At 41.5% G+C, this 25,554-nt stretch overlaps 2 protein-coding genes across 19 annotated transcripts in view; both read right to left on the bottom strand.

Annotated features, from left to right (window-relative positions):
* The window catches only part of golt1a (golgi transport 1A), a 32,296-nt gene extending 23,738 nt beyond the window's left edge, over positions 1–8,558 (bottom strand). Inside the window, exons 1-5 of the mRNA XM_054785978.1 lie at positions 8,067–8,558; positions 6,639–6,730; positions 5,287–5,465; positions 3,419–3,482; positions 3,241–3,317 (exon numbers count right to left, since the gene is read on the bottom strand). Coding sequence (XP_054641953.1) covers positions 3,288–3,317; positions 3,419–3,482; positions 5,287–5,465; positions 6,639–6,730; positions 8,067–8,079 — 378 coding nt within the window. The 5' untranslated portion in view covers positions 8,080–8,558 and the 3' untranslated portion in view covers positions 3,241–3,287. The remainder of the gene's footprint in view (positions 1–3,240; positions 3,318–3,418; positions 3,483–5,286; positions 5,466–6,638; positions 6,731–8,066) is intronic.
* Positions 8,559–9,682: 1,124 nt separating this feature from the next.
* Positions 9,683–25,554, bottom strand: part of plekha6 (pleckstrin homology domain containing, family A member 6) — a 90,179-nt gene continuing 74,307 nt past the window's right edge. For 5 of the 18 annotated variants that reach the window (XM_054785959.1, XM_054785973.1, XM_054785968.1 and 2 more), the window contains 8 exons: positions 23,379–23,454; positions 23,021–23,139; positions 22,716–22,874; positions 22,300–22,452; positions 17,679–17,812; positions 16,569–16,720; positions 15,848–15,955; positions 9,688–14,110 (listed from right to left, as the gene is read on the bottom strand). In XM_054785959.1, the coding sequence (XP_054641934.1) occupies positions 15,858–15,955; positions 16,569–16,720; positions 17,679–17,812; positions 22,300–22,452; positions 22,716–22,874; positions 23,021–23,139; positions 23,379–23,454 (891 nt within the window). In that variant the 3' untranslated portion in view covers positions 9,688–14,110; positions 15,848–15,857. Of the gene's footprint in view, positions 14,111–15,847; positions 15,956–16,568; positions 16,721–17,678; positions 17,813–22,299; positions 22,453–22,715; positions 22,875–23,020; positions 23,140–23,378; positions 23,455–25,554 lie in introns of all 18 variants that reach the window. The other 13 variants (XM_054785965.1, XM_054785964.1, XM_054785966.1 and 10 more) reach the window with 8 other exon arrangements.

Below are 25,554 nucleotides of genomic sequence, written 5' to 3'. Positions count from 1 at the left end.
TGTCCTTGACCAAAAATCACTCGATACTCTTTATTGCTCTCAGGTATTACCATATCTAACTGTGTGTAGGTGTGGGGTAATAACTATAAAAGTAATCGTTGCTCGCTAAATCTCCTGCAAAAATGATCCATTGGGATAATCCATAATGATAACACACAAATCCTCTATTTCTAAAATCACAAATAATTAAAATTCGCTGATCTAGTCAATGATAAAACAGCTAAAATGATGCATAAAGCAAACAAGTAAGCTGCTACCCAAAAATGTCATTCAATACTTTTCAACAAGAGAGGAGAAATATGATCTCAGGGAAAAACTAAACTTAAAACGCTTATGCGCGAGAACAACGCTGAAAACCCACAACATTTCAGTATGTGGAATCAATTTATGGAACGGATTGAGTAAGGAACTCAAACAAAGCACCAAGATGAGCGATTTCAAAAAACAATACAAGCAGTTGATGTTTGCAGTGTATAAGGAAGAAGAGTCTTGGCCCAGTGTGTACAAAATGCTGTGTCGAATCACTACACTACTATTACTCCTACATTACTCTTCATTCTTGTGAGTTCATTGTCAGCACTCACCCATTATTCCAAGTATGTTCTGTTATGTCTATTTATACTGACTATTATTTATTTATTATTATACTGATTATCATATATGATTATTATTTATTATGATTGTGGACAAACCTTGACAATCATATTACCATATTGTTACATTACCTTATCATTTTCCTATGCATTAACTGGTAAAGACCACAAATGAAATACAGGAAGTGAATAAATGTATTGCAGTTGATTAAATAAGCTTTGCTTCTTCCTGCTCCTTTTGGACATGTGAAAATGTGAATTGTACTATGTGATGTATTCCATTGTAACTTGTATGCATATTCAAATAAATGAAATCATTACCATTACCACTGATGAGAAGGAAGTACGCTGTCTAGAAAAAAACAAGGAACTTCCAATGTGTGAGTTGTTTATGTCTAATATAAATATATTTTCTCAGATTATATACACTATATTGGGTAATATTGGGTAACACGAATGTAAAGGTGACTGTGGGGTGTTGTTTAATCTAATAATAATTAGCTCTAATAATGTTAAGCCTTTAGGCCTTTAGTTTTTTTCAGTTTTGACGTTACTATTTCAGAAGGTTGTAGCTTGAAAATGGTTACAGATAAAGGCATACTGTAAATTAATTGTAATATATTATGCCTGTGAATATTATCATTCATTGTATTCTCAAGTCTCATCAATTAGCAGTGCATTTTTTGCAGAGGACTCTACTAGCGGGTATGCTGCTATCCCCTCTAGGCTTGTGACGTACACGAACGAACCGGTTCTTTTGAGCGGCTCGTTAACATGAACGATGGGAACCAAAACGCGGCTGGGAATCGTTCGTTCTTGGGAAGAGCGCAGCCCAGCTGCGCGGTGCTTATTAGATATGCAACTAGCATCACACCACTTTGGCACGCTGCCTTCACGTGAGTGTGCCAGTTTAAAAAAACACACACACACACACACACACACACACACACACAGAAACAGGAGAGCAGCAGCAGCGGTTTAAATGACTTTGTCGTCGTCGACAAAGTGAGCCAATTAAGGAAACGAAGCAGCATTTGGATGCACTTTTCTCTCGTGGCAGACAGTAAGGCTAAAATTTCTATATTATTAGCTATTTTCTTGTGTGGAAATCTAAAAGCACTAAAACCTGTTTGGCACAGAAATTCACTGTAGCCTGTTTTGTTTTTGATGTTTATACGTCTTCAAGTCATGGATTAAATAGAGAGAATTTGTACAAAGGGTCTTTCAAAATAATGACATCACCGTCAAAGCGGAGTGATATGGCGCCACCCTGTGGAATAGTATTGACAATGAATCCAGATCAGACTTTAAAATGTAATCCACACGTCAAATAAGTTTATAATCAATATTTCACAATAATTCAAACTCATATTGGTGGGATATCTGAATTCATTCCTCCCAGTGACTTTTTCCAGGATGAAACAAGTTAAGGCCAGGCTGGCTTCTTAAAACGTAATAAATATAAAAATGAGCCATTTTTTCTGAACGACTCTTTGAAAGTAACCAAGACCTGGCTCACCTCAAAGAGCCAAAACGTCCATCTCTAATCCCTGCATTAATTTTTACATTCCCGCTCTCCCCCCCTCACCATTAGCGGTGTTTTGACAACCCACCACGTCCCCCCTGCCACCCCAAACATGGTTAAGCAAATGCTGCGTGTAGACTGTGACATGCGGCCTCGCTACCGCAAGTACACAGTAGTGGAAAGTCTATAAACTCTTACATGTTGCATAAAACCGACCCCCCAAATGTTGCTCACATTAAAGGTTCCGTCATCTCCTGGTGTTGAGTATTAACTCCATGTGGCACCACATTTTCTGAAATGGCTTAAGTTCAGAAATGTTGCTGGGCGCAATTTTGCGACTTTGGCGCTTAAAGGGCTATGAAAGTATTTACAAGATCTAAAACAGGTTTTCCACGAAAATATAAAATTTATTCACTGTTGAGAGGGTTAAGCGCACAGTACGGCCAACAATTGGGAACCAATGTGAAGTTTGTGGATAATCCGATGAGCTCATGTGTGATCTTTGATGACAAACACTGATTTTCAACATTTGTCTCAAAAAAACAAAGTCAACAAAAACAAATAATAAATAACATCTAACTAGTCAGCTGCGCGGTGGCCTAGTGGTTAGCATGTTGGGTCTGGAAGATCTGGGTTAGAATCTCTGTGTGGAGCTTGCATGTTCTCCGTGGGTGCGTGGGTGCGTGCGTGCGTGGGTTTTCTCCGGGTACTCCAGTTCCCTCCCACATTCCAAAAACATGCATGTTAGGTTCATGAATGTGAGCGTGAATGCTTGTTTGTCTATATGTGCCCTGTGATTGGCTGGCGTCCAGTCCACGGCGTACCCCGTCTCTCGTCCAAAGCCAGCTGGGATATGTCACGATAATGAGGATTATGGCACGAAAAATGAATGAACGGATTTAACTACCCAGCAATAAACATGTAAATTGGATTGGAAGGTAATCCTTACTTCTGCTGAGAAGACTCGTGGTGCATATTTTGATGTGGGGAAGGTCCCAGTTGTGCTCACAGCTGGTGTCTATCCAGCTGACTTCGGGTACGAGGCAGAATGCACCCTGGACTGTTCGCCAGTCACTTGCTTGGCACATATTGACAAAAACACTTCTGCGCTTCCCTTCCAACCTTTTGGGCAATTTGAGTCTTTAGGACCGTAGTTCCGAAATGACCTCTCAGACCACGCTGGCGTTACTCTGCGAAAACTGTAAAGAATGAAACAGATGGAATCAGTACGCCCTTTGAGAGTTAATATAGTAAGTGCAATAAATATGAGAAGAAGCCTTTTGGGCGAAAACATTCTTACCGCATTGAGGAAAGGGATATTTACAACTGACAGCACAAATCCTACGACCGTTGGAAAGAAGGACCTACACAGAGAAACCACGCACTGATGAATTGCTTACGACACCTAAGATAGAACCTACTAAGATCCAAGGGTTTTAGACATAGTTGTGCTATGCAATGAAATTCTTCTTCTGTTCATTCTCCCAAAAAAGAATAAGAACATAAGAAACATTAATACCAATAAATTAAGCAACAACAACAGAAGAGACATGAATACTAATGAACGAATGAATGAATAAATAAAAATAAATAACAAATAGAGTTATGAGTGTGTGCGTGTGTGAGTGCTTCGTTGAGAAGCCTGATGGCCTGTGGGTAAAAGCTGTTCGCCAGTCTTGTGGTCCTGGACTTCAAACTCCTGTAGCGTCTGCCTGACGGTAGGAGTGTGAATGAGTATTGTGGATGTGTGCTGTCCTTGATGAGGTTGTGTGTTCTTCATAGGACTCTAGTTTTATAAATGTCTTAAAGTGAGGGGAGGGCTGCCCCAACAATGTTCTGTGAGGTCTTGATCACCCGCTGGAGTGCAGGAGTCTATGCGGCTCCATTTCCCTTGTTCTTGGGTATAAAAACACGTTTTTATAGTTTTACATGCATAAAACAAATGCAAATGCATATAAACGAGGAATGAAAGGGATAATGAACATTGAAGGTTACTTTTACTTTCGCTGAAGACGTCATTCGGCGGTGGTGGTTGATCTCGCTGCCACATCGTGTCTTTGGGAACTGTCACGTCTTCAGTGAAGCTAAAGCTTCATTTATCCATTTCATTCGTCATTTATATGCATTTGCATTTGTTTTATGCATGTAAAACTATAAAAACGTGTTTTGACATCATAGACGGGCGACTTCTGGTTCTGGTTGGCTTTTTTTTTTTTTAGCTAGCTAATAGGATGCTAACAAGGAAGGGCATTTTGTCCTAAAAAATACATTAACTCAGTCAATCCCAGCCATTTTTCAAGAGACAACCCCTTCAGCCATTTTAGACCATTTTGACAGATTTTTCAAGGCACACAGAATATTGGGTTCTATGGTTGTATAAACATGGAATGTTTCATCTCCACTTTCGTCTGAAAAAAAGTTAGTTCTTTAGTAATCAGCAGTAGACCGTAGGTAAGTTCCCAACAAGAAAAGGGAGAAAAGCAGCTTTTTGTGAAAAGATACATTTCATGGCTTTTGTGACAGCTCAAATATCTCAACTATACCACAACATAAACAATACAAAAAGGGTTGTTTTACATCAAAATAACACCATGAACTATTCACAGTTTTCACATTTGGAACTAAACTGTGTTTGTGCATGCGGGCGTGCATGTGCACGCGTAAAAAATTTCCAACAGTGTGTAACCCGTCTGTACGCTACACTCCTCCATGCTCTTCCACTTCCTCCTTTCTGTCGAGTGTGTTTTTACATGCAAAAGATCCATGCCGATGGCTTTATGGCGTAAAACTGCTCTAAAAGTGACATCTTTTCGGGTGAAGTTGTGTCTTATTGCCTCCTGCGCAAAAAAACCTAAAAGACGTATAAACACGTGTTTGGTATCGGGCGTTTGGGTTCATAAAAACCTATAAATAGGTCTTTTGTATTGAATGAGTTAAGAACACAGTTGGACTATTAATAACAACACGACAAGACGTGCGCCATATTGTATGCTAACCGGAGAATGCATGCAAAACAAGGAAAATTTGTGGCGTACATTTTTTACATGAACGGAAAAACCCGGTAGCACGCTAGGTTCCGCTGTACATTGTTAGAGCTCCTGGAATGTGAGTGAGCGTGACTTCATAAGTTGACGTGCTAAATGTCTGCTTCATCGGCACCTTCTTTACCTGAACAAAAGGATGAAGCCGTAACTCTCCACCAGCATACCAACGATTGGCCAACGGCACAGCACCAGTGACACGCCTCCCAGGAAGAAGAAAGAGCCTTTCAACTTTTGTCTTTGGAAAAAGAAGTAAGCGGTCCTCCTGAAGCCAATGATGAATGTTAACCCTGTCAAAAACAACATCTACAGAGAGAAAAGCAGGGTAACATTAAAGCAAGGTTCGAGTAGTCAAAGGGACTTAATGCAAAAATTACTTTTTTGGGGTTTTTTAAAGCAAAAAATATCAGAATACCTCCACCAGCGAGCATACGTTGCCAATAATGGTCTAAAAAACAGATTCCACCAATAAAGGCTCTATAATTTTACTAAATTCAACTGGATAAAAATTGTCATACATTTTTGTTTGGCTCAGATAAAAGAACTCCCGTTCATGGCTGTCACTCACGGCTGCTGGTAGACATGCACAGAATCAGCCTGAGACGTGATCATCGATTTAAAGTTACAATTGGCTGTACAGTAGCATTGGGCGATCATTTTTATATACCGGTGTAAATTCATCCAAAGATAAGAAAATGACTTATAAATTCTAATTTAAACTGGGAAAACAGCACAGTTGATGACCTGGAGTTGATGAAGTAAACATGTTGAAATAGAGATAAACACCGGCAAAAGTTGGCGGACGGAACCTCCTCTCACGGAGCGTGAATGGAAGCTAGCGGGGTTGTCGGTGCGCAATCCGTCCCGGAATCGGTTCTACGCATGCACGATACCTACAGTACGTCACTTCCTCCTTTAGCTAATTTTTACCACAGCGCTTCTGCGACGTCACGTGATGTGGCCGATATTATTTTTTTAAATGTATGAACATAAATGGTCAATAACCATACTTCATATACTGTATGTAATATATTGGGGGGTTGTTTTAGTCGTGATTATTACTAAAAGAGTTTGTCAGCATGCGGGTGTTTCTACCGTCTTACGACCTCCACCAAGACAGGGCTACGTAAAGTTACGCAGTGCACTTAGCGCAGACGTAAACGTCATATCCGGTTAAATAAAACAAACGTACATAAGCAGAATAAAAGACATAAAATGCAGTTATATTTGATTGTAAACAACCAAAAGCAGAGTGCAGTGAAGTAGAGCGGTGGTTCCCAAGCTGCGATAAAACCTCATTTTCAGGGGAATGTCCACTCTCTCATGCTGACACGTACATACATTGACAGGTTTGCACATAATAATAATAAGAAGAAGAAGAAGAAGAAGAAACACGGCGATTACAATAGGACCCTTGCACAGGCTGCGTCTCGGTGCTTGCGCCCTAATAATGATGCTATGATGCGGCAGACTACTTACATTCCCAAAGGCCAGTAAGACTGAGTCAAAGTACAGCAGCACACCAAAGAGCAGAAAAAATAAACCAAATCCCACCAGGCCAATTCCAATATCTGGAAGACAAATATAAACAGAAGAAATAAAACATTAAAACATGTTCAGTTTGCCAGTCAATACAGCAAAGACGTTCTGTAATATGGCCAAAGTGTATACTGCTGAGGGACGGGTACAGAAACAGGACTTTTATAGGCACGGACCAAACGTAGCCGCTACTACTGAGCACCGATTCACGTAAAATCGAAAAGTACCATGTTTTGGTGCCAAAAACGGCAGTCTCCGTGGAGTGTCAAGGCGCTACTCCTGGCAACATTCAATTCACAAGGGAAGAAGACCAAGCCTGAGGGAGGGAGCAATGTTTACACCAACAAGGACACAAATTAAAGCTCCAGAAGTGTAAATAAGTTATACTTTTAAGTAATGAATACAATAAAACCTCCCCGCCAACATCTTTTGTAATACTTTATTGAGTAAGGTAAGTCTGGAACGTCCAGACGCTTCGTCTTCTTCTACAAACAAAAGCCATTCAATGACCACAATCACCCCTTCGCGTTCATAGTCGTGTCGTTCACAGCGAAGAAGTTGGCTTCGCTTTCATCTGGAAGTTGTATTACAGTGCATTACTTCAGTTTGTAAAATATTATACCTTTATTTATTTTTAATTTTTCAATTTTTCCAGACGAGAAAGGAAAGGAATAAAAGTACGGAGAGCTGGGTTTTAGTTGTAGTTCAAGGAAAACAACACTTTTTTTTTTTAATCTGTGTTGTCATTGACTCATATTTCAATTATTTTAAATACTATTAATATTATATATGTCACATACACGTTTCCTTGTTGTGTTTTCCTGCCTCTTCCTTGTGTTTTTTCTTCTTAAGTCTCCAACTCCGCAGGACGTACCTGGCACCTATCACGATCTGTCTATTTATGCTGAGTGCTGTCAGCTGTCAGACGCTGGATTATTCCACCAACTCTCCCATGAACTCAAGTGCTGCGTCTCTCCAGCTGAACCTGAACCTCCAGCAGCGTCCAGCCCACACCAGGTTACTTTTGAGTTTACTCCATGGTATAACCTTTTCCACCATCGCCTTTTGTTAGCCTTGAGGAACAATGAAAGACATTGAAAACCTCACCTGACACGCTCAATAGCGTGACGATACATTGCAATTATAATATTTAAATTATTATTTAAAACCACCACAAAATCTGACCCATTGGAAGATTCAGTATATTCAGTATTCATACAGTCAATATTTCTGTAGCATGACATGAAGAGTTAACGCAGCCAGAACAACAAAACCCCAAAATTCACTGTTATAAGCCATAAATAGATTTTTTTGTACTCAGGAAGTAGGCCGCACTGAAGAGGAAAGAACAACTTTGGGAATACTTACTAATGGCAACCATGATGATTCTTGAGAAGTTTTCCTTCTACGTAACTTTTTCTTTTCCTGTCAGTTGTGACCCTTGAACGCTGATGGCGTCAGTGTGTGAGGTGAACATTAACTAGAGCAGACACATACAGGATCCCTGCAATAAATGCAGAGCGTGATGTCATCATTACGCCTTCTGGAGGATCTGGAGAAATGTCACTAAAAATGTTTTGTTGTTTCATCATATTGCGGCACTGAGCAGATGTCATTTTTATGTTGTAATTGACACGGAAGTGACTTGGAAGTCTGGAGGAGCATAGCTGTCAACTCTTCCGTTTTAGTCAGGAAACTCAGCGTATTTCTCCCTCTCGCTTCCCGTTTGGTTTCTCATCAATTTCCCTATTTTAGCCTTCATAAAACAATAAAGCCTCGAGATCACGGGTGTCAAGCTCAAAGCCGATTTAGCATTTTGTGTGGCCCGTGAAAGCCTGGAAATAATGCACGCCAAAAAATAATTGTATTATTTTAATATTATTTATTTTATTAAAATTTCTATGTTATTATTATTATTATTTTCTTTTTAAATATAATTATATTTTGTATTATTTTATTTATTATTTTTAATATTGTGATTTTTTTTTTTTTTTACTTATTTCAATGTAAGTATGGTTACTCTTTCTTGCTAAATGTATTTGTTGGCAATTTTGACCGAAAAGTTCTTTTTTTATTGTCAAATCCAATTTAAAATTATTTTTATGATTTATTAATGATAATATATTGTAATTATTATTATTCATTAGGGTTGTCACAAGAGCTCGCGTCGTAAGATCTCGCAAGATTAAGCGTGACAAGATTTCTCATTCAGTCTCGTGGGCACTAAGCCCGGGACAATAATACATTAATTAATTAATCACACAATAAATGAAAATTAACTCGACAATTTTGCCCGCCTCAATATATTGCCATATGCATACGTGTCTCTTTCCTCCTCTCTCGCCTCCAAACAGGCAGGAAGAGAGTTCACTCTGTGCATCGGTTTCAGCACCGTGGCGCCTTTGTTCCATAAAACAACGGCATGGATGGAGTGATAGTAGTAGAACATTTAATTAATAAATTGCAATATATTACCATATATATTTTTATAGTTTTTTATTGTACTTTTCTTAAAAGTAAAGTTAAAATCTAGTAGATCCAATCTGGTGAATTGGCTGGCTTGAGACACCCCTATTAGTAATACAATTATAATTAGAGTACAGTATACTAAAATGTTCAACCTTGACCTTTTTGAATGTAACTTTGTTGGTAAAACAATACAAAGTGAAAATGACAATCAAATGTGTCGTCATATACAGTGGTGGAAAAAAGTATTTCCCCATTCCTGATTTCTTATTTTTTTGCATGTTTGTCACACTTAAATGTTTCAGATCATCAAACAAATGTAAATATTAGTCAATGACAACACAACTAAACACAAAATGCAGTTTTTAAATGAAACTTTTTATTATTAAGGGAGAAAAAACAATCCAAAGCTACATGGCCCTGTGTGAAAAAGTGATGGCCCCCTAAACCTAATAACTGGTTGGGCCCCCCTTAGCAGCAACAACTGCAATCAAGCGTTTGTGATAACTTGCAATGAGTCTCTTACAGCGCTGTGGAGGAATTTTGGCCCACTCATCTTTGCAGAATTGTTGTCATTCAGCCACATTGGAGGGTTTTCCAGCATGAAGCACCTTTTTAAGGTCATGCCACAGCATCTCAATAGGATTCAGGTCAGGACTTGGACTAGGCCACTCCAAAGTCTTCATTTTGTTGTTCAGCCATTCAGAGGTGGACTTGCTGGTGTGTTTTGGATCATTGTCCTGCTGCACAACCCAAATTGCTTTCAGCTTGAGGCCAGGTATTTCCTTCAGGATTTTTGGTAGACAGCAGAATTCATGGTTCCATTTATCACAGCAAGTCTTCCAGAAGCAGCAAAACAGCCCCAGACCATCACACTACCACCACCATATTTTACTGTTGGTATGATGTTCTTCTAAACTGCGGCGTTACTTTCAGGCCAGATGTAATGGGACACACACCTTCCAACTTTTGGCTCGTCAGACCACAGAGTATTTTCCCAAAGGTTTGGGGATCATCAAGATGTTTTCTGGCAAAACTGAGACGAGCCTTAATGTTCTTTTTGTTCAGCAGTGGTTTTGGTCTTGGAACTGTGCTATGCAGGCCATTTTTGCCCAGTGTCTTTCTTACGGTGGAGTCATGAACACTGACCTTAAGTGAGGCCTGCAGTTCTTTGGATGTTGTGGGGTCTTTTGTGACCTGTTGGATGGGTCGTCACTGCACTCTTGGGGTCATTTTGGTTGTCCAGCCACTCCTGGGAAGGTTCAACACTGTTCCATGTTTTGGCCATATGTGGATAATGGCTCTCACTGTGGTTCGCTGGAGTCCCAAAGCTTTAGAAATGACTTTATGAGCTTTTCCAGACTGACAGATTTCAATTAATTACAGGTAAGTTATGTTTTAACAGGAGGGCAATCACTTTTCCACACAGGGCCATGGAGGATTGGATTTTCTTCTCCCTTAATAATAAAAGGTTTCATTTAAAAATTGCATTTTGTGTTTAGTTGTGTTGTCATTGACTAATATTTACATTTGGTTGATGATCTGAAACATTTAAGTGTGACAAACATGCAAAAAAATAAGAAATCAGGAAGGGGGAAAACACTTTTTCACACCACTGCACATGCACATGAATATGGTTTCACAGCTACAGGTGGCCCCCCGGGGGTAACCATAGCTGCGATGTGGCCCCACGGTGAAAACAAGTTTGACGCCCCTGCCGTAGAATAAAGAAGGAGTACATTTGTTTTGTTCTTTATTCATACAAACAGCTTGGTTGAACAAAGAATGAAGAGCATCATAATCATCATCATCATCATCATCATTGTGACCACCAGTGATTTTCTCAGCATAACACTTCACTCAGTAGTTTGAGGATATTTGGCAGTGAATTCCCTCATTAGCAAGTGGATGAAGTGAAAAGCATTCCAAAGCATACAAAACACTGCGGGGCGTTCCAGAGCATCTGCAGAAAGACGTCATTTGTTTACATTCACTTTATTGCAAGGTTTTCCCAAAGCAAACATATTATTGTCTCTTTTGGATCATTTGCATAGTTCAACAAGTCCATTCCCCCCCCCCAAATGCTTAGAAGTGATCGAAGGACAACCTAACTGACACGGAAACGACCATCAACGGGCCAAGAAGTACTTAACAATTGGGACAAAATACAGTTTATTTTCAGCCAGCAGTGCTACATCTAGTATCAAATATTGAAAACCAGCAGCTGGCTGACATTTCCAAAGACGTCAGAGTCCATGTCATTCCAAAAATATCTATGTTCAATCCAAAAAAAACCTGTTAAATGAAAAGTTTTGTAAATTGAGCATAAAAAGTGCACGGCCGTCATCCTTCCATGCATGTAAAAATATACTGCACGTACTGTACTGTACTGTACTGTACCACTCTGGAGCATTCTGTGTTCCCCTTCTTACAAAACTGAAAAAGAACAAAATAGTCATCTGATAAATCTTTTTGTTTTTGCTTAGTGTGGAGCTTGAAGTGCTTTCAGTGTATTTGAAAGAAGTTTTCCAAAGACAGGTCACTTGAACATTGACGTGCATGAGCAAAGAAAAACATGACGATGCGCGTGACAAACGGGTGTGTCTTTCCAAAGCTGTGTCCCGTTGACAAACCGCAACACGATGAACGATATTGTGTCGTTCATGATTTATTACCGAGTCACTGACACGGCTGGAAAGCCACACCCTCGAGTAGCAGCACTTGAAACAAATATAAAATGAATATTCCATACGAAATGTCGTACATCCTCAAAAAATTTCAACGAAAAATGAGTGAAACCGACTTGCAGATGCTCCTTTTAAAGCTATAAACTTACAAGAAATAAGTGCCATTGTGTACAGAAATCAATTCCAAAACAAACAACTATACATTTATTTATTTATAAGTATTTATGACAATTTACATTGGGATTGATCAATTTCCAATCGATCAATTCATCACATCATGCTGTCCATTTTGCAGTTTTATCCAACGCCACTAAAACTCCAGTTGGAAGTTCCAATCTTTCCATCTCCCTCGTAACTCATGGCTCTGTCCAATCATGATGGTTTTAACAAGATACTTCAAATGCTTACTCATTTTAGGCTAGGGATGCTCCGATCGATCGGCCACCGATCAATATCGGCCAGGGCTGTCAGTTCACGAGCCGATACACGAGTGTGGGTGTACGAGACGGGACAAGGTTTTAACATTACTTTTATGAAAATTACAATGAAAAGATGTAAAAAATACAATCTGCTCATTTTAATTTCTACTACGTTACACTCTTCTGCACGCTGTGTGTGTGCTAGTGGCCCCGCCAAAGACACTGTATGACTGACAAAAGGGCGTATTGTCTGGACGATAAGTCGCACTTTTTCATGGTTGGGCCGGTCCTGCGACTTATGCTCCGGAGCGACATATATATGTTTTTTTTCACACTGACAGCCATGAGAGGGCGCTCTAGGCTCGTGTGCCAGTATCTGCTACTAATATACCACTGAAAATTTACAATGTAAACATGAACTTATAAAGACAACACAAATGCCCCCCCTGAAAAGAAAATCATATTCTGCAGATTGCTATAACTTTCCTTTCAAGATGAAATGTCTGTTCTTGGTGTCTGATTTTATAAAATAAATCGCCCCTCAAAAATGTGACACTTTGCATTTTTGGCTGGTGCGACTTGTAGTCCAGAGCGACTTACAGTACGGAAAATACGGAAATTAATTTATCATCGTACCAGGCCTAGTGCCCATGAGACATTTTTTTTCCTGAAATATTGTCACCTTTTAATATCACTAGATCTCATGACACCCCAAATATCGGCCGATTTCCGTGGAAAAGCATGTGATCGTAATCGGCGGCATAAAACCCTGATCGGAGCATCCTGATTTTAGACATATGGCACTGCATGATTAAACCAAAGTCACAATGTTCCTAGAATTTACCAGTCCATGCTTTATTCCTCCAAGCTTCACAGGCAAGACTTCCACTTCTAAGGTCACTTCTAGTTCATTATATCCATATATTAACACATACCTGTATATAGCTTCCTATTCTTGAACACATGTCCACATACAGCATATATGTGGAAGACAATCACTGGCTATATCTATTGAGCAGTGGTATACGTATATACAATAGATTTGATTTGAATAAATACATATAGTATCATAACACAGGCAGTCAGTCATGTGACTTTTAGTGTTTACCTTTTTAAATGAAAAAGTCGAAGGCTCCGGTCCTTCTGCCTCCTTATAGTTTGGCTAATTGTGTAACCGAAGGGAAATAATTACAGATTATTAAGGACAAAGTTTAAGTTGGGTTTGTGTTTGGTTTTTCCACTCCATTGTCAAATCAATCCCAAAGATGGAAATGCAAACGTTTTGACAGCCAGGAAATGAGCATGGATTTGTTCAAATGACTGTGGATATTTCAGAAGCGTGTAAGGCAAAAAGAATGAATGAACTTGATAGGATGGGGGTCAGCTTTCATATTATTGTGCCGTCATGGCTCAATACCCAATCTCTAGCATGAATTCAACTGGCCTGAAAGCGCCGCCGTGACACAAACGGGTGAAACCTCCAAAGTGCCCATGAGCACCTCCCGTGTTCCTCGTGCATTCTCTGCTTTTATTGTGAGCCGTTCAAGAAGCCAACCTCAGCTTGATAACTTCTTTCATTGTGAGTACAAAACATGAACGATGACGTCCTGAGCTAAATGATACTGAAATATTGTGATAAAAAGCTCTGCTTCTCTTGATGCTGCGGGGAACGTGGCGCGTGGCTACTGACCAATGGCTGCAGGAAGTATGGGTGGTAGTCTAGTGGATCAACTCCGTCAAAAAAGTCACTGCTTTGTGTCAGGTGGTCTTCCATTTTCATTTCAGCCAGTAAACCCTCAGAAAGATGCTCCGTCAAACTTGACAGCAGACAAGGCCTGAGCTGTAGGGTAAAAAAGAAGTATATGAAAAATGCATATTTCATGCATGACGTGACAAGCTAAACATGGCTCTTTGATGACTAAAACGTGACGAGTCTTGTGTGAGTTTTCGTTGACGAGACTGGACGAAAATGTTAGTGGGTGGTCTATCTACACTAGTCCCCCAGTTTTTTTAACCCACGGCCCGGCTCGTGTTGCCACAAATCTGACTGTTTGATGTGTGTGGTAAAAGGCAGTGTGCTAGCATGAATTAACTTGAGGTTGTGCGCCAACAAATATTTACATTAGCACTCAGTAACTTCATCAAAACTTACCTTTATGCATTCCCAGATAGTATCAGCATTTGGGACCAAATATGAGATGAAAGAAAAATGGTAAAAATACAGTATAGTAGTCTATCTGTGCAGCACACGCGCAAGGTCGAAATGTCCCCATCCAATTTTCAGGATCGGGATCGGCTGCCGATCCGCTGTATTTTGAAGATTGGATAATATCGGCTTCCGCCATGAGATCGGGCCGATCCGGTTGCAGTATAACTTTCGTAACTCTGGGCCACATTCCAACACGGTAGGTGTGGTCATGCGCATCAAAGCCTCTCGCCACCGGCAAGAAGAAGAAAACGCAACACCACCATGCAGACACGTCCGCGGTGTGAAGTTAGTTTCACGTTGGACGTTGGACATTCGGCTCCGTAGCTACAGCAGTAGTCCCCCTCATTGTGCCCGGACTGCTGTGTCATGGTGCGGGCCGCTAAATCGTGGCGTAATCTCATCACAAACACTACTAAAAACTGTCGAAACGACGGCGAAAAACCGTCGAAACTCCTTCCCTTGTGGAACACTTGTAAACAAGATGGCCGCGGCGCTCTGTCGCGGATTGAGATTAGTCCATCTTCATCACCTCCACACAAATAGAGAGGCGACAGTGTGGGAGACAAATATAACGCAGAGCCATTTGTGTATCACTCTTTTGAACACATATTGTTTTGAGAAGCCAAACTCTTTACTTAAATGATCCAGCACTAAGCAGAACTACCTTCCTCGTCACGGAAATCAGACCAGAACTGGACTCACGGGACCAAATGGGGGGGTAAGTCACTCTTGATATAGTCCACTGCTGATGGACTAAAATATTAAAAATGTGTGCCCATCAGCGCACTCCATAATAATGAAGTCTTAATGGATAATATGGATATTATTACTGTTACATTAGTAAAACCTTTTACACCTTCCTTCCACGCCCAAACAATCACACAATCCTCGCCATCGGAGAAATGGCCGCACGGTGGTTAGCATGATGGCCACACAGTCAGGAGATGGGGAAGATCTGGGTTCGAATCTCCACTGTGTGGAGTTTGCATGTTCTCCCCGTGCGTGTGTGGGTTTTCTCCGGGTACTCCGGTTTCCTCCCACATTCCAAAAACATGCATGTTAGGTTAATTGGTGACTCTAAATTGTCCATAGGTATGAATGTGAGTGTGAATGGTTGTTTGTCTGTATGTGCCCTGACTGACGTCAGCTGGGATAGGCTCCAGCATGCCCCCGCAACTCTAACGAGAATAAGTGGCATAGAAAACGGATGGATGGATATTCCACCAATTAATGCACTCCAAGTAAATCTTTCGAAAGAGACGCAGCCTAGTAGGTCTCGTTTGATTCCACAGAAAGTGAAAACGAGTGATCCAGGCAGTGAGAGCAAACGGGGCAGAACAGGGGGGGTCGGTGGGTGTGGTCACTTACCTGGTCCCACTCAGGCATTCATGTTGTGGGCCGAGGTGGGAGAGTCAGCAGAGGATGGGGGTGGGGCCGGGCTGGTTGGGGAGGTGGGGGGGCTGGGGACGCACTGGGCTGGAGTGAGGCGTAAAAAGCAGGAAATGCAAAGCAAAACACAATCATCAGCATGATTGGAGGATGGCTAAAAATGACTTTCCATGCAAACATGAAGACAACATTCATACACTGCACCTGTAGGAGTATATAGGCAGGCAACAAATGCTAATATTAGCAGACGGCAAGCTTAGACGTGCGTCTTTATCCCAGAAGTGTGAGGACAAGGTGGTGTGAATGGGGGTGTAACGATTCCATTCATATCCATTAAACATCATTTAAAAAGGTAAACAATCCACTGCATCAATTCTAGGAAATAAAGCAATGAACCAATATCGTTCTTCAATCGTATCGGCAACCATGAATCGTGATACCAATCAAATCGTTATTAAAATGAATCGTTACACCCCAGGTGTAAACTATAGCAGATACAAAGGTCTGCTGGCTACAGTCAGGTGCTAACAGTGCTTTCCCTTGCAAATAACCAAAACACTACTGCATTTGTGTTACATCTCTGCACAGACAGCAAAAACCGCCTTCAGTATTATTTCTCGAGGACGAGTCTTAGTTGAGGTCCATGGAGAGCAGATAGGACCATAACTGGGAAAGTGACACGGTGGGGGGGGGTCCTTACCTGAGAGAAGGCGGCTGCGACGTGAGGCCTCAGCAGCCAGAGCACATGAGATCTCGATGCGCTTCTCCTGCTCCTGCAGCTGCTGCTGGGAATTGCCTGGTGCTCCTCCACCCTCTGCAGGGCCGTCCAGTACAGGAAGCAGGTTTTGCAGGCTGACAAAGTGAGAAGAAAGTGGACATGCTTTTGTATCTGTCACGCGAATTGTATTGTACAGTATATTCATTGTCTGCTATTCTACATCGGTCACGAGGTGTCAGTAACTGTTCAGTGAGACAAGCATCAGACTTGATTGACAGCCTTTTGTGGCTTGTTTAAATGAATGGCACAATAATAATAATAATAATAATAATAATAATAATAATAATAATAATAATAACATAATAGCCAATAACAACATGGGCTACTGTTGTCGCCATAGACCACAACAAGCTAAACTCAACTTGGAACCTCCGATGTCACTTTCACATGTCCGGAAGACATTTATTGGAACCCAAACAAGCATGAGTTCTATTTATGTCTTAAATGATATGATAACATTTGGCAAAAATATCACGGTGTGACGGTTTCACGGTAAAAGTCATTTTTAAACGACCGTAAATTCCGGTGTGTACGCCGCTACTTTTTTCTTAAACTTCGAACTTCGAACCCTGCGGCTTATACAGCGACGCGGATAATTTATGGCTAAATTCTGATGTCGTGACATCTTCTTTACTTCAGAGCTACTGCTAATTGTTTAAATACGGTGCCGCTCGCGAGTCGGTGAGGAAACGATAGGTCTTTCTTTAGCAGGAGCCAATCACGAGCTATCAGTGCACTCACAACGAGCTTGTCATCCCATTGGAAGCCGCAGGGGGTCATTATATATAGAGGGCTCTCATGATGTTATAACGCGTATTTAAACAGGTTTTCGATGCTCTCACTACCAAAATAATCCATGTATAAATAAGGAATCCTACTTCACGGAAATTCGGAAAATATGGATACGGAAGAAATTAACCACCATAAACGAGGGATTAAATGTGAAAGTAATTTTGTCAGTCCACAGAAAGGTGGACGTTTTTATTTTTTTAAATATTTGTAGTGAACTATTATGGCTGTCCTAAAACCTACTTGGATTTGGCAATGAGGGTCTTGATCCGCTCCAGTTTTTTCTGCTTTTCCTTTTGCTCCTCAGGGCTCAGAGGGGTGTCATCTTCCATGTCCAGGTAGCGCTCTGGGATCAGAACCTTGTCAGGAGCCATCAGCTAAGGGGACAGAAGAAGACTTCAGCATCACCAGTCTTCATTTGTTTCATTTTTGAAAACAGTTGTAGTAGCAGCCCACAAATCCCACTGCATGTGGCTCAAGATTAGAAACAAGATCAAATAACAACTAAATGATGGCCATGTCAGAAGGCCATGCCTGTGAATGCTTAAGAAGTGAAGAAAAAACTGAAATGAGGTGGGAATGCACAAATGTCGAAATGCAGAATGAATATAAGAGTAGCTTTTAAGCAGAAGAGCTGACGCTGTGGTGAATGTGCTGTAATGTAAAATGAATGTATGAAGGATACCTAGCAAGATAGCACTAGGTTTTTGTAAGTTCATAATACTATGCTAATGTTAACATGCCAACAATGCTAACATGCTAAAGTTAGCATGTAACATCTAGCATGGTAGAGCATAAGTGTCTGCGTATGTTAATACTTACGAAAATGTCAAAAAAACGCTACAATGTCAATGTTAGCATGCAAGCACTAACATGCTAACACCTAACATGATAGCACTAAGCATTTATATTACTTTCTACTTATGAAAAATGTCATAGGTAGCGTATAAGTGCCTGCCAATGTTAATACTAATGAAAATGGCTCAAAATGATACTTTCTTAATGTTAGCATGACTGCAATGGCAACATGCTAATGTTAGCATGACAATACTTAGCATGACAACACTATGTTTCTATTAGTTCTACTTATAAAAACGGCTACTATGCTAACGTTAATGTTAATACTCATAAAATTGTCAAAAAATGCCACTATGCTAATGTTAGCAGGCTGTCAATGCTAAAATGCTAACTGCTAACATGCTAACACATAGCATGATAGCGCAATGCTGCAGGAATGCTAAATGTCCTGACTGGGTTGTGCATTTTGACATTAGAATGTTTTAAATCGGTTGAGAAATGTGCTAGCAGTAACAATTTTGCATAAAGCGAAAACTTTACAAACAAACAAACAAACATCAAAGATGGCGCCCTCCGTGGCAGACGTCTCTGTGACACTCTCCCGCTTTTTTCTATTTTTTGTTATTTTATTGTTCATTTGGGACATTCAACACACTCACGCAGTACATTACAACAGAGAGACACTTTTGAACATCGGCAGGGTTCACCATGAACTTTCATTTAGCCTCTCAGACTTTGCCTTTCTTCTGCGTCGGGAGAACGCAGCAGCCTGCAGGCCTGGTGAGCTGAATACCCGGCGAGCAAAGCATCCGAGGCGTAAACGAGGCAAGCGGGCCGGCCTGCATGCTAGGCTAAAAGCTAGAGCGACTAGGCCACCGCTACCAAGCCTGCTGCTAGCCAACGTCCGCTCTCTTGAAAACAAGATGGACGAACTACGAGCAAGGATTACAGCTCAACGTGGGATCAGGGAATGCTGTGTCCTCACCTTCACAGAAACCTGGCTGACGGAGGATATACCGGACTCGGCGATCCAGTTGGAAACATTTGCTGCTTACCAGGGAGATCGGACTTTAGCGTCTGGTAAACACAGAGGTGGCGGCCTCTGTGTCTACGTAAACAAACGGTGGTGAAGATGGAAAAGCACTGCTCGCAGGACATTGAGCTGCTGATGGTGAAATGCAGACCTTTTATTTACCTCGTGAGTTTAGCGCTGTGTATTTAACTGCTGTTTACATCCCACCACGAGCTAACACCGCTAATGCACTAGGCCTCCTGCATGACATCATCGATAAACACGAGACCAAACACCCAGACGCTGTATTTATTATATCTGGCGATTTCAACCACTGTAACCTCAGGACTGTCCTCCCCAAATATTACCAGCATGTGAGCTTTCCCACAAGGGAAAATAACATCCTGGACCAAGTCTACTGCAACATGAAAGGTGCTTTGAAGGCTGTTCCAAGACCCCACTTTGGAAAGGCTGACCACATCTCTATATTCCTTTATCCAACATACAGACAACTTCTTAAAAAAGCTCCCCCTGTAAGTACAGCAGTTAAAGTATGGAATGAAGAAACTGATCAAGTACTTCAGGACTGCTTTGGCTGCACAAACTGGGATGTGTTTAAAACTGCAGCGGGGAGGGAAGATTGTACTGTTGATTTGGATGAATATGCTTCTGCTGTTACTGGCTACATTAGCACATGCATAGAGACTGTTACCACCACCAAGTATTACAGAAAATACCCTAACCAAAAACAGTGGATGAACTGTGATGTAAGGGCTAAGCTACGTGCTCGTTCATCTGCATTTGTCATGGGCACCGCTGATGACTACAAAAAGGCCAGATATGACCTGAGGAGGTCCATACGGGAGGCCAAAAGACAGTACAGACAGAAGCTGGAGGGCTACTATTCCACCTGAGACCCTCGGCGCATGTGGGCGGGGCTCCAGCACATCACAGACTATCGACAGCGGAGTAGCGTAGCCACGTCCAGCCAAACCACACTTCCAGATGAGCTGAATGAGTTCTATGCCCGCTTTGACACCCAAACTCCTGATGAGCAGAGAGGGTGGCTGGACTTGGGGAGCACACAGGACTCACCTCTCATGGTGACATCAGCTGATGTGCGCAGGGTTCTGAACAAAACAAACCCACGAAAAGCAGCAGGCCCAGACAACATCTCAGGACGTGCACTTCGGGTTTGCTCATCAGAGCTAGCTGATGTGCTTGCTGACATATTTAACCTGTCGCTTGCACAAGCATCTGTACCGACCTGCTTTAAGTCCACCACCATAGTGCCCGTACCCAAGAAGAGCAACGTGACCTGCTTGAATGACTATCGCCCTATAGCACTCACTCCTATTGTCATGAAGTGCTTTGAAAGAATAGTCATGACCCATATCAAAAAGAGCATCCCGGCAACTGTGGACCCTCTACAGTTTGCATATCGCCAGAACCGGTCCACGGATGATGCGGTCAACACTGCCATCCACACAGCCCTTTCTCACCTACAGGGCCAGGACACATATGTCAGAATGCTATTTATAGACTATAGCTCTGCTTTTAATACAGTCAGCCCCCACAAACTCACAGATAAGCTCCTCACACTTGGCCTGTCACCCTCCCTCTGTAACTGGGTGTTTGACTTTCTAACAGGCAGACCCCAGTCAGTCAGAGTCCACAACTGCACATCCAGCTCAAGAATTGTGAGCACTGGGACCCCACAGGGGTGTGTGCTGAGTCCACTCCTCTACACGCTCTTCACCTACGATTGCGTGGCCTCCCAGAACAACACCAGCATCATTAAATTTGCGGATGACACTACAGTCATCGGACTGATCACTGGTGGTGTTGAAACATCATACAGAAGAGAGGTGGCGGACCTCATAGCTTGGTGTCGTGATAACAATCTCCTTCTCAATACAGATAAGACTAAAGAGATGATCATCGACCCAAGAACAAGGGAAAAGGAGCCGCATGGACCCCTGTTTATTGGTGAGACTGATGTGGAGAGGGTGAAAACCTTCAAGTTCCTTGGCACACACATCAGCGAGGACCTCACCTGGTCTCACAACACCCAACAAATTCTGAAGAAGTCCCAAAGGAGACTGTACTTCCTGAGAAGACTGAGGAAATTTGGCATGTCCACCACCATCCTGAGTTGCTTCTACAGATGCACTATGGAAAGTGTCCTTACCGCCTCCATCACTGTTTGGTACGGTAACTGTACAACACGTGATAGGAAGGCACTCCAGCGGGTGATCAAGACCTCACAGAACATTGTTGGGGCAGCCCTCCCCTCACTGCAAGACATTTATAAAACCAGAGTCCTACGCAGAACACACAACCTCATCAAGGACAGCACACATCCACAACACTCATTATTCACACTCCTACCGTCAGGCAGACGCTACAGGAGTTTGAAGTCCAGGACCACAAGGCTGGCAAACAGCTTTTACCCACAGGCCATCAGGCTCCTCAACGAAGCACTCGCACACGCCGCACGCAACACACACTCATAGCACTTTATTTATTTATTACTTATTTATTTGTATATTTATTTGTATGAATGTCTCTTCTTTTTGTTGCTGCTTAATGTTTATGTTTCTTATGTTCTTATTCTTTCTTGTGTTTTCTTTCTTTTCTTGGGAGAATGAACAGAATAAGATTTTCATTGCATGGTATTACTGCTGTTTTACCATGCACATGACAATAAAACTCTCTTGAATCTCTTGAATCTTGAACTTTAGTGATGTGAAAAATGGGTAGCCTGAATGTCCTGAACGTATTGAACACTTTGATGTTAGGATGGATTTAATGGGTTGAGAAACGTGGTAGTAAGAACTATTGAATTTGAAAGAAATCTTAGAAGAAGAGGAAGTAGTGTTTACAAAAAAGTGTGGATTTTGCAAAGAAAAAAATGTTTTTGGAATGTGAAAAATGGTCAGTTTGAAAGTCCTGAATGAGTGGAATGGTTTGAATCGGTTGAGAAATGTATTTATGTTGTCTATATGGAAACTTTTAAGCGTGTTTGATGAGAATAACAATGACATATCTTACCTCTTTGCTGATGTCTAGGTCGTAGTGTTCTGGTTCCACCTGTAACCGTCTCAAACGGGCAATTTCCTCACGAGGTGACTCCAGTCCCGGGCCTCGGACTGCTGCCTCTAAATCCTTGATGTCAATCTCATGAGCTGTTAGCCGCCGCCGAACCTGCACACATTCACACGAATAATAAAGCAGCTGGATGTTTTTATTTTTCATTCTGGTGTACAAGCGAGCCAGCGATGCGATCCCAGTGCCCCTGCTGTCACGTCAAAGTACGAAAGTAGAGTACTTTTCTACAGTCTGGAGCCTAGAGTCTACTTCCTGGACATGTATGATGTACCATGAGAAATTTATTTTGATCTCCAAGGTTGGAGAACCATTGAGATCCCATGAGGTTGTTGTTGGACAAGTAACATGGTTATTAATACCACTCTGTAGCTCGCTGGAGACTGCCCGCCTGGAAGATTCAGACTCCGCCTCTTTTCCCGCACAGAGCTGCTCTGGTTGCGACGGATTCGTTCATTTTGTTCCTCCACACTCATCTTAGACCTCATTTCCACTGGAAACACAGCACTCTTGGGACGCTCCTGTGGCAACATGCACAGCAAAAACTTATCTCAATGAAAAGATGAACTTGAATTTATCTACTCAAAGTACTGAAAGACAGTCAAGGGTTGTCATGAAAAGTAAGACTCGGTCTAAAAAGTCATTTGAAGTTTTTGCTCGCTGGTACCTTTTGCTGACCTACCCTGCAAATCCCATTGGAGGCACTGCCGTGATTCCTGGAAAGTCCAGCAGACAACCTGTGCGAGTCTTCAGCAGGAGACTTGGTTCTTGGAGGGACGATCCCAACTGAATATCACATGTGGTGAAAGCGTGGGAAAGAAGACAGAATCAAAGCTAATCATACTTGACAAAACAAAAATCATTCGCTTAGACTGAATTAGATGTGAGCTTTTCTTTCTTCTGTCATTAAAATGTCAGAGATCATGTTAGCAGTGTCATACCACCGGCTAGTCTGTCCAATAATAATGATAATGTTCACCAGCTCACTGGTAGGGCTTATCACATGAACACTTGTGTTGTTCTACCTTTATTCATGGCGGATTGCCTATCAGGGCCTTGGTCCAGCACGTCACTGATGTTGTTCTGTTCTCCAAACCTGGTCTGGAAGACAGAGAAGACTGATAAACCTAAACTGCCATACTGAATGCCTGTGAACACTCATTCATCCGGGTCGTTGTATTCTAAGGGCATTGAATCGATGGTGACTGGACTGCTCAGGCTGTCTTAGAGCCAAGGTTCCCAATTACGTGCGCACCTGAACGCCTCATAGCACAGAGCACACCGTCATAGCGGAAAGAAGGAAGGTGACACAGCATGACGTTCTTCATTGCTCTGTGCGACTTTTATGAGTAAATCAGTAAGTTTGATGATTATGTTGTGTATTAAGAGTGTTTAAGCTTATATTGGTGTTCCGATCCCCGCGCTGTGAAAACCTGTCAATGTATGTGCGTGTCTGGATGAGAAAGTGGAGATTCCCCTGAAAATGAAAATGTATTTTTGCACGTTGGATGCTGCTTTTGTTCAACTTTCCCTGTCAATTTGGTTGCAAATTAATATGCAGATTTAAATCATCGCGATTGCAAGTGGACAAAAGTGAAGCTCAAGTTCAACCCATTCAAAGGGAAGGGTCCCGACATCCGGCTGAAATTAAACATATGTAGGACGAATACTTCCATACTTTATTCATCTCTAAGAGAAACTCACATCTTATCTATTCATCAGTGTTCGTGTAAAACCTTTATCAAAATTTGATCATGCACAATACAAATTTTTGAACCAGAATTACTTATACTACAATAAAATAGGGCTATATGGAACAAAACTCATATCCCGAAATATTTAGGATGAATATCGATATATACGATGTACGTATATCCCAATGTTTTTTAAGCAAAGTGGAGACAAAATGAAAGCCAAATATGCTGTCAAGTTGTTTTATTAAAATAAAGACCTCACATGAGGATGTTTTTTAACGCTTACAAGGTGCACATAAAAAGATTTTTATCTAAAAATAGCCTGTAAAATAAAGTAGGCCATTCTCTTTTTAAAATAAATATAGAAAAAGTCAAACATAATCTTTTTTTTTTAAATAACAAACCTTTAGCTATGCTCAAATCCTCAACTAATAACAAAAGAACAAAATATGAATTGAAAAGTAGTATTTTTTAGGTAAGCATTTTTCGAAGCATGTCCTTATTTTGAGCCAGGAACACCAACCTGTCAAGTGCATCAGGCTTAGCAACGGTCTGTCTAACTTCCTTGTACATTTGTGGTAGAGCTTGTGCTAAATAATTGTGACTGCGAAGCTTGCTGGACATCGCGACTCCATCGTTTTCAGCAGGTTTTTAACGACTTTCTTCCACTGTTGCAACGGGAACGATATCTTAGCAATGTGATAGGACACCTCTTTATAATAGCACACCACTTTGCTGTTCCTTTCCTGAGGAACGCAACAGGATCACAGCAGACAGCGTGCAGCTTCACACATTCCTCGTATCGGAGTTTGTGCCAAGTTTTAAGCTGGTGAAAAATATTTTTTATGCTCTGAATTTCAGGTACCTCCACGTTACTGAGCTACCACTTATTCCTTGCGGACTAATTCTTCCACCGCAGACGCTGTCGCTTCGACTGGAGACACCGGGCCTCTGCTCCGCCCCTCTCCCTCCCCCTGTATGCAGGGATGAGGGAGATAAAGCGCAAATCCAGTCTACAGTTTATCGATATCAACAATATGGTTGGTTTTATATCATGCTTAAAGTAAATATCGATATTTTAAAAATATCAATATAACGCTCAGCCCTACTATTAAATGAATTAACCAATGAATCATGTTTAATATTTCAATTTAATGAAATGTAAAAATGGTGCAGCAGTAGGGGGTACATGGCTTCAAGTCAAATGTCTGAAGGGGTACACGACGGTAAAAAGTTTAGAAGACATTTTGCCGCTCTAGTCTCTCATCCACTTCATCAGTTCATGCTCAATGACTTGGTGGGACAAACACTAGTCTGACTAGACAGGCCAGCTCTAGTCGGAGAATCTGGTGCAAAAAACGTATGTATCGTATCTAGTCAGACTAGTGTTTGTCCCACCTAGTCGTTGAGCATAAAGTGATGAAGCCTGCTCGGATGAGAGGCCAAATGTGTTCTAAGACAACGTGAACAGTTGCCATTGGGGATGCTCTGATCGACTGGCCACCAA

Source organism: Dunckerocampus dactyliophorus, chromosome 8 (genome assembly GCF_027744805.1).
Source record: "Dunckerocampus dactyliophorus isolate RoL2022-P2 chromosome 8, RoL_Ddac_1.1, whole genome shotgun sequence".
NCBI classification, from domain to species: domain Eukaryota; kingdom Metazoa; phylum Chordata; class Actinopteri; order Syngnathiformes; family Syngnathidae; genus Dunckerocampus; species Dunckerocampus dactyliophorus.
This window is presented reverse-complemented; position numbering and strand designations above follow the sequence as displayed.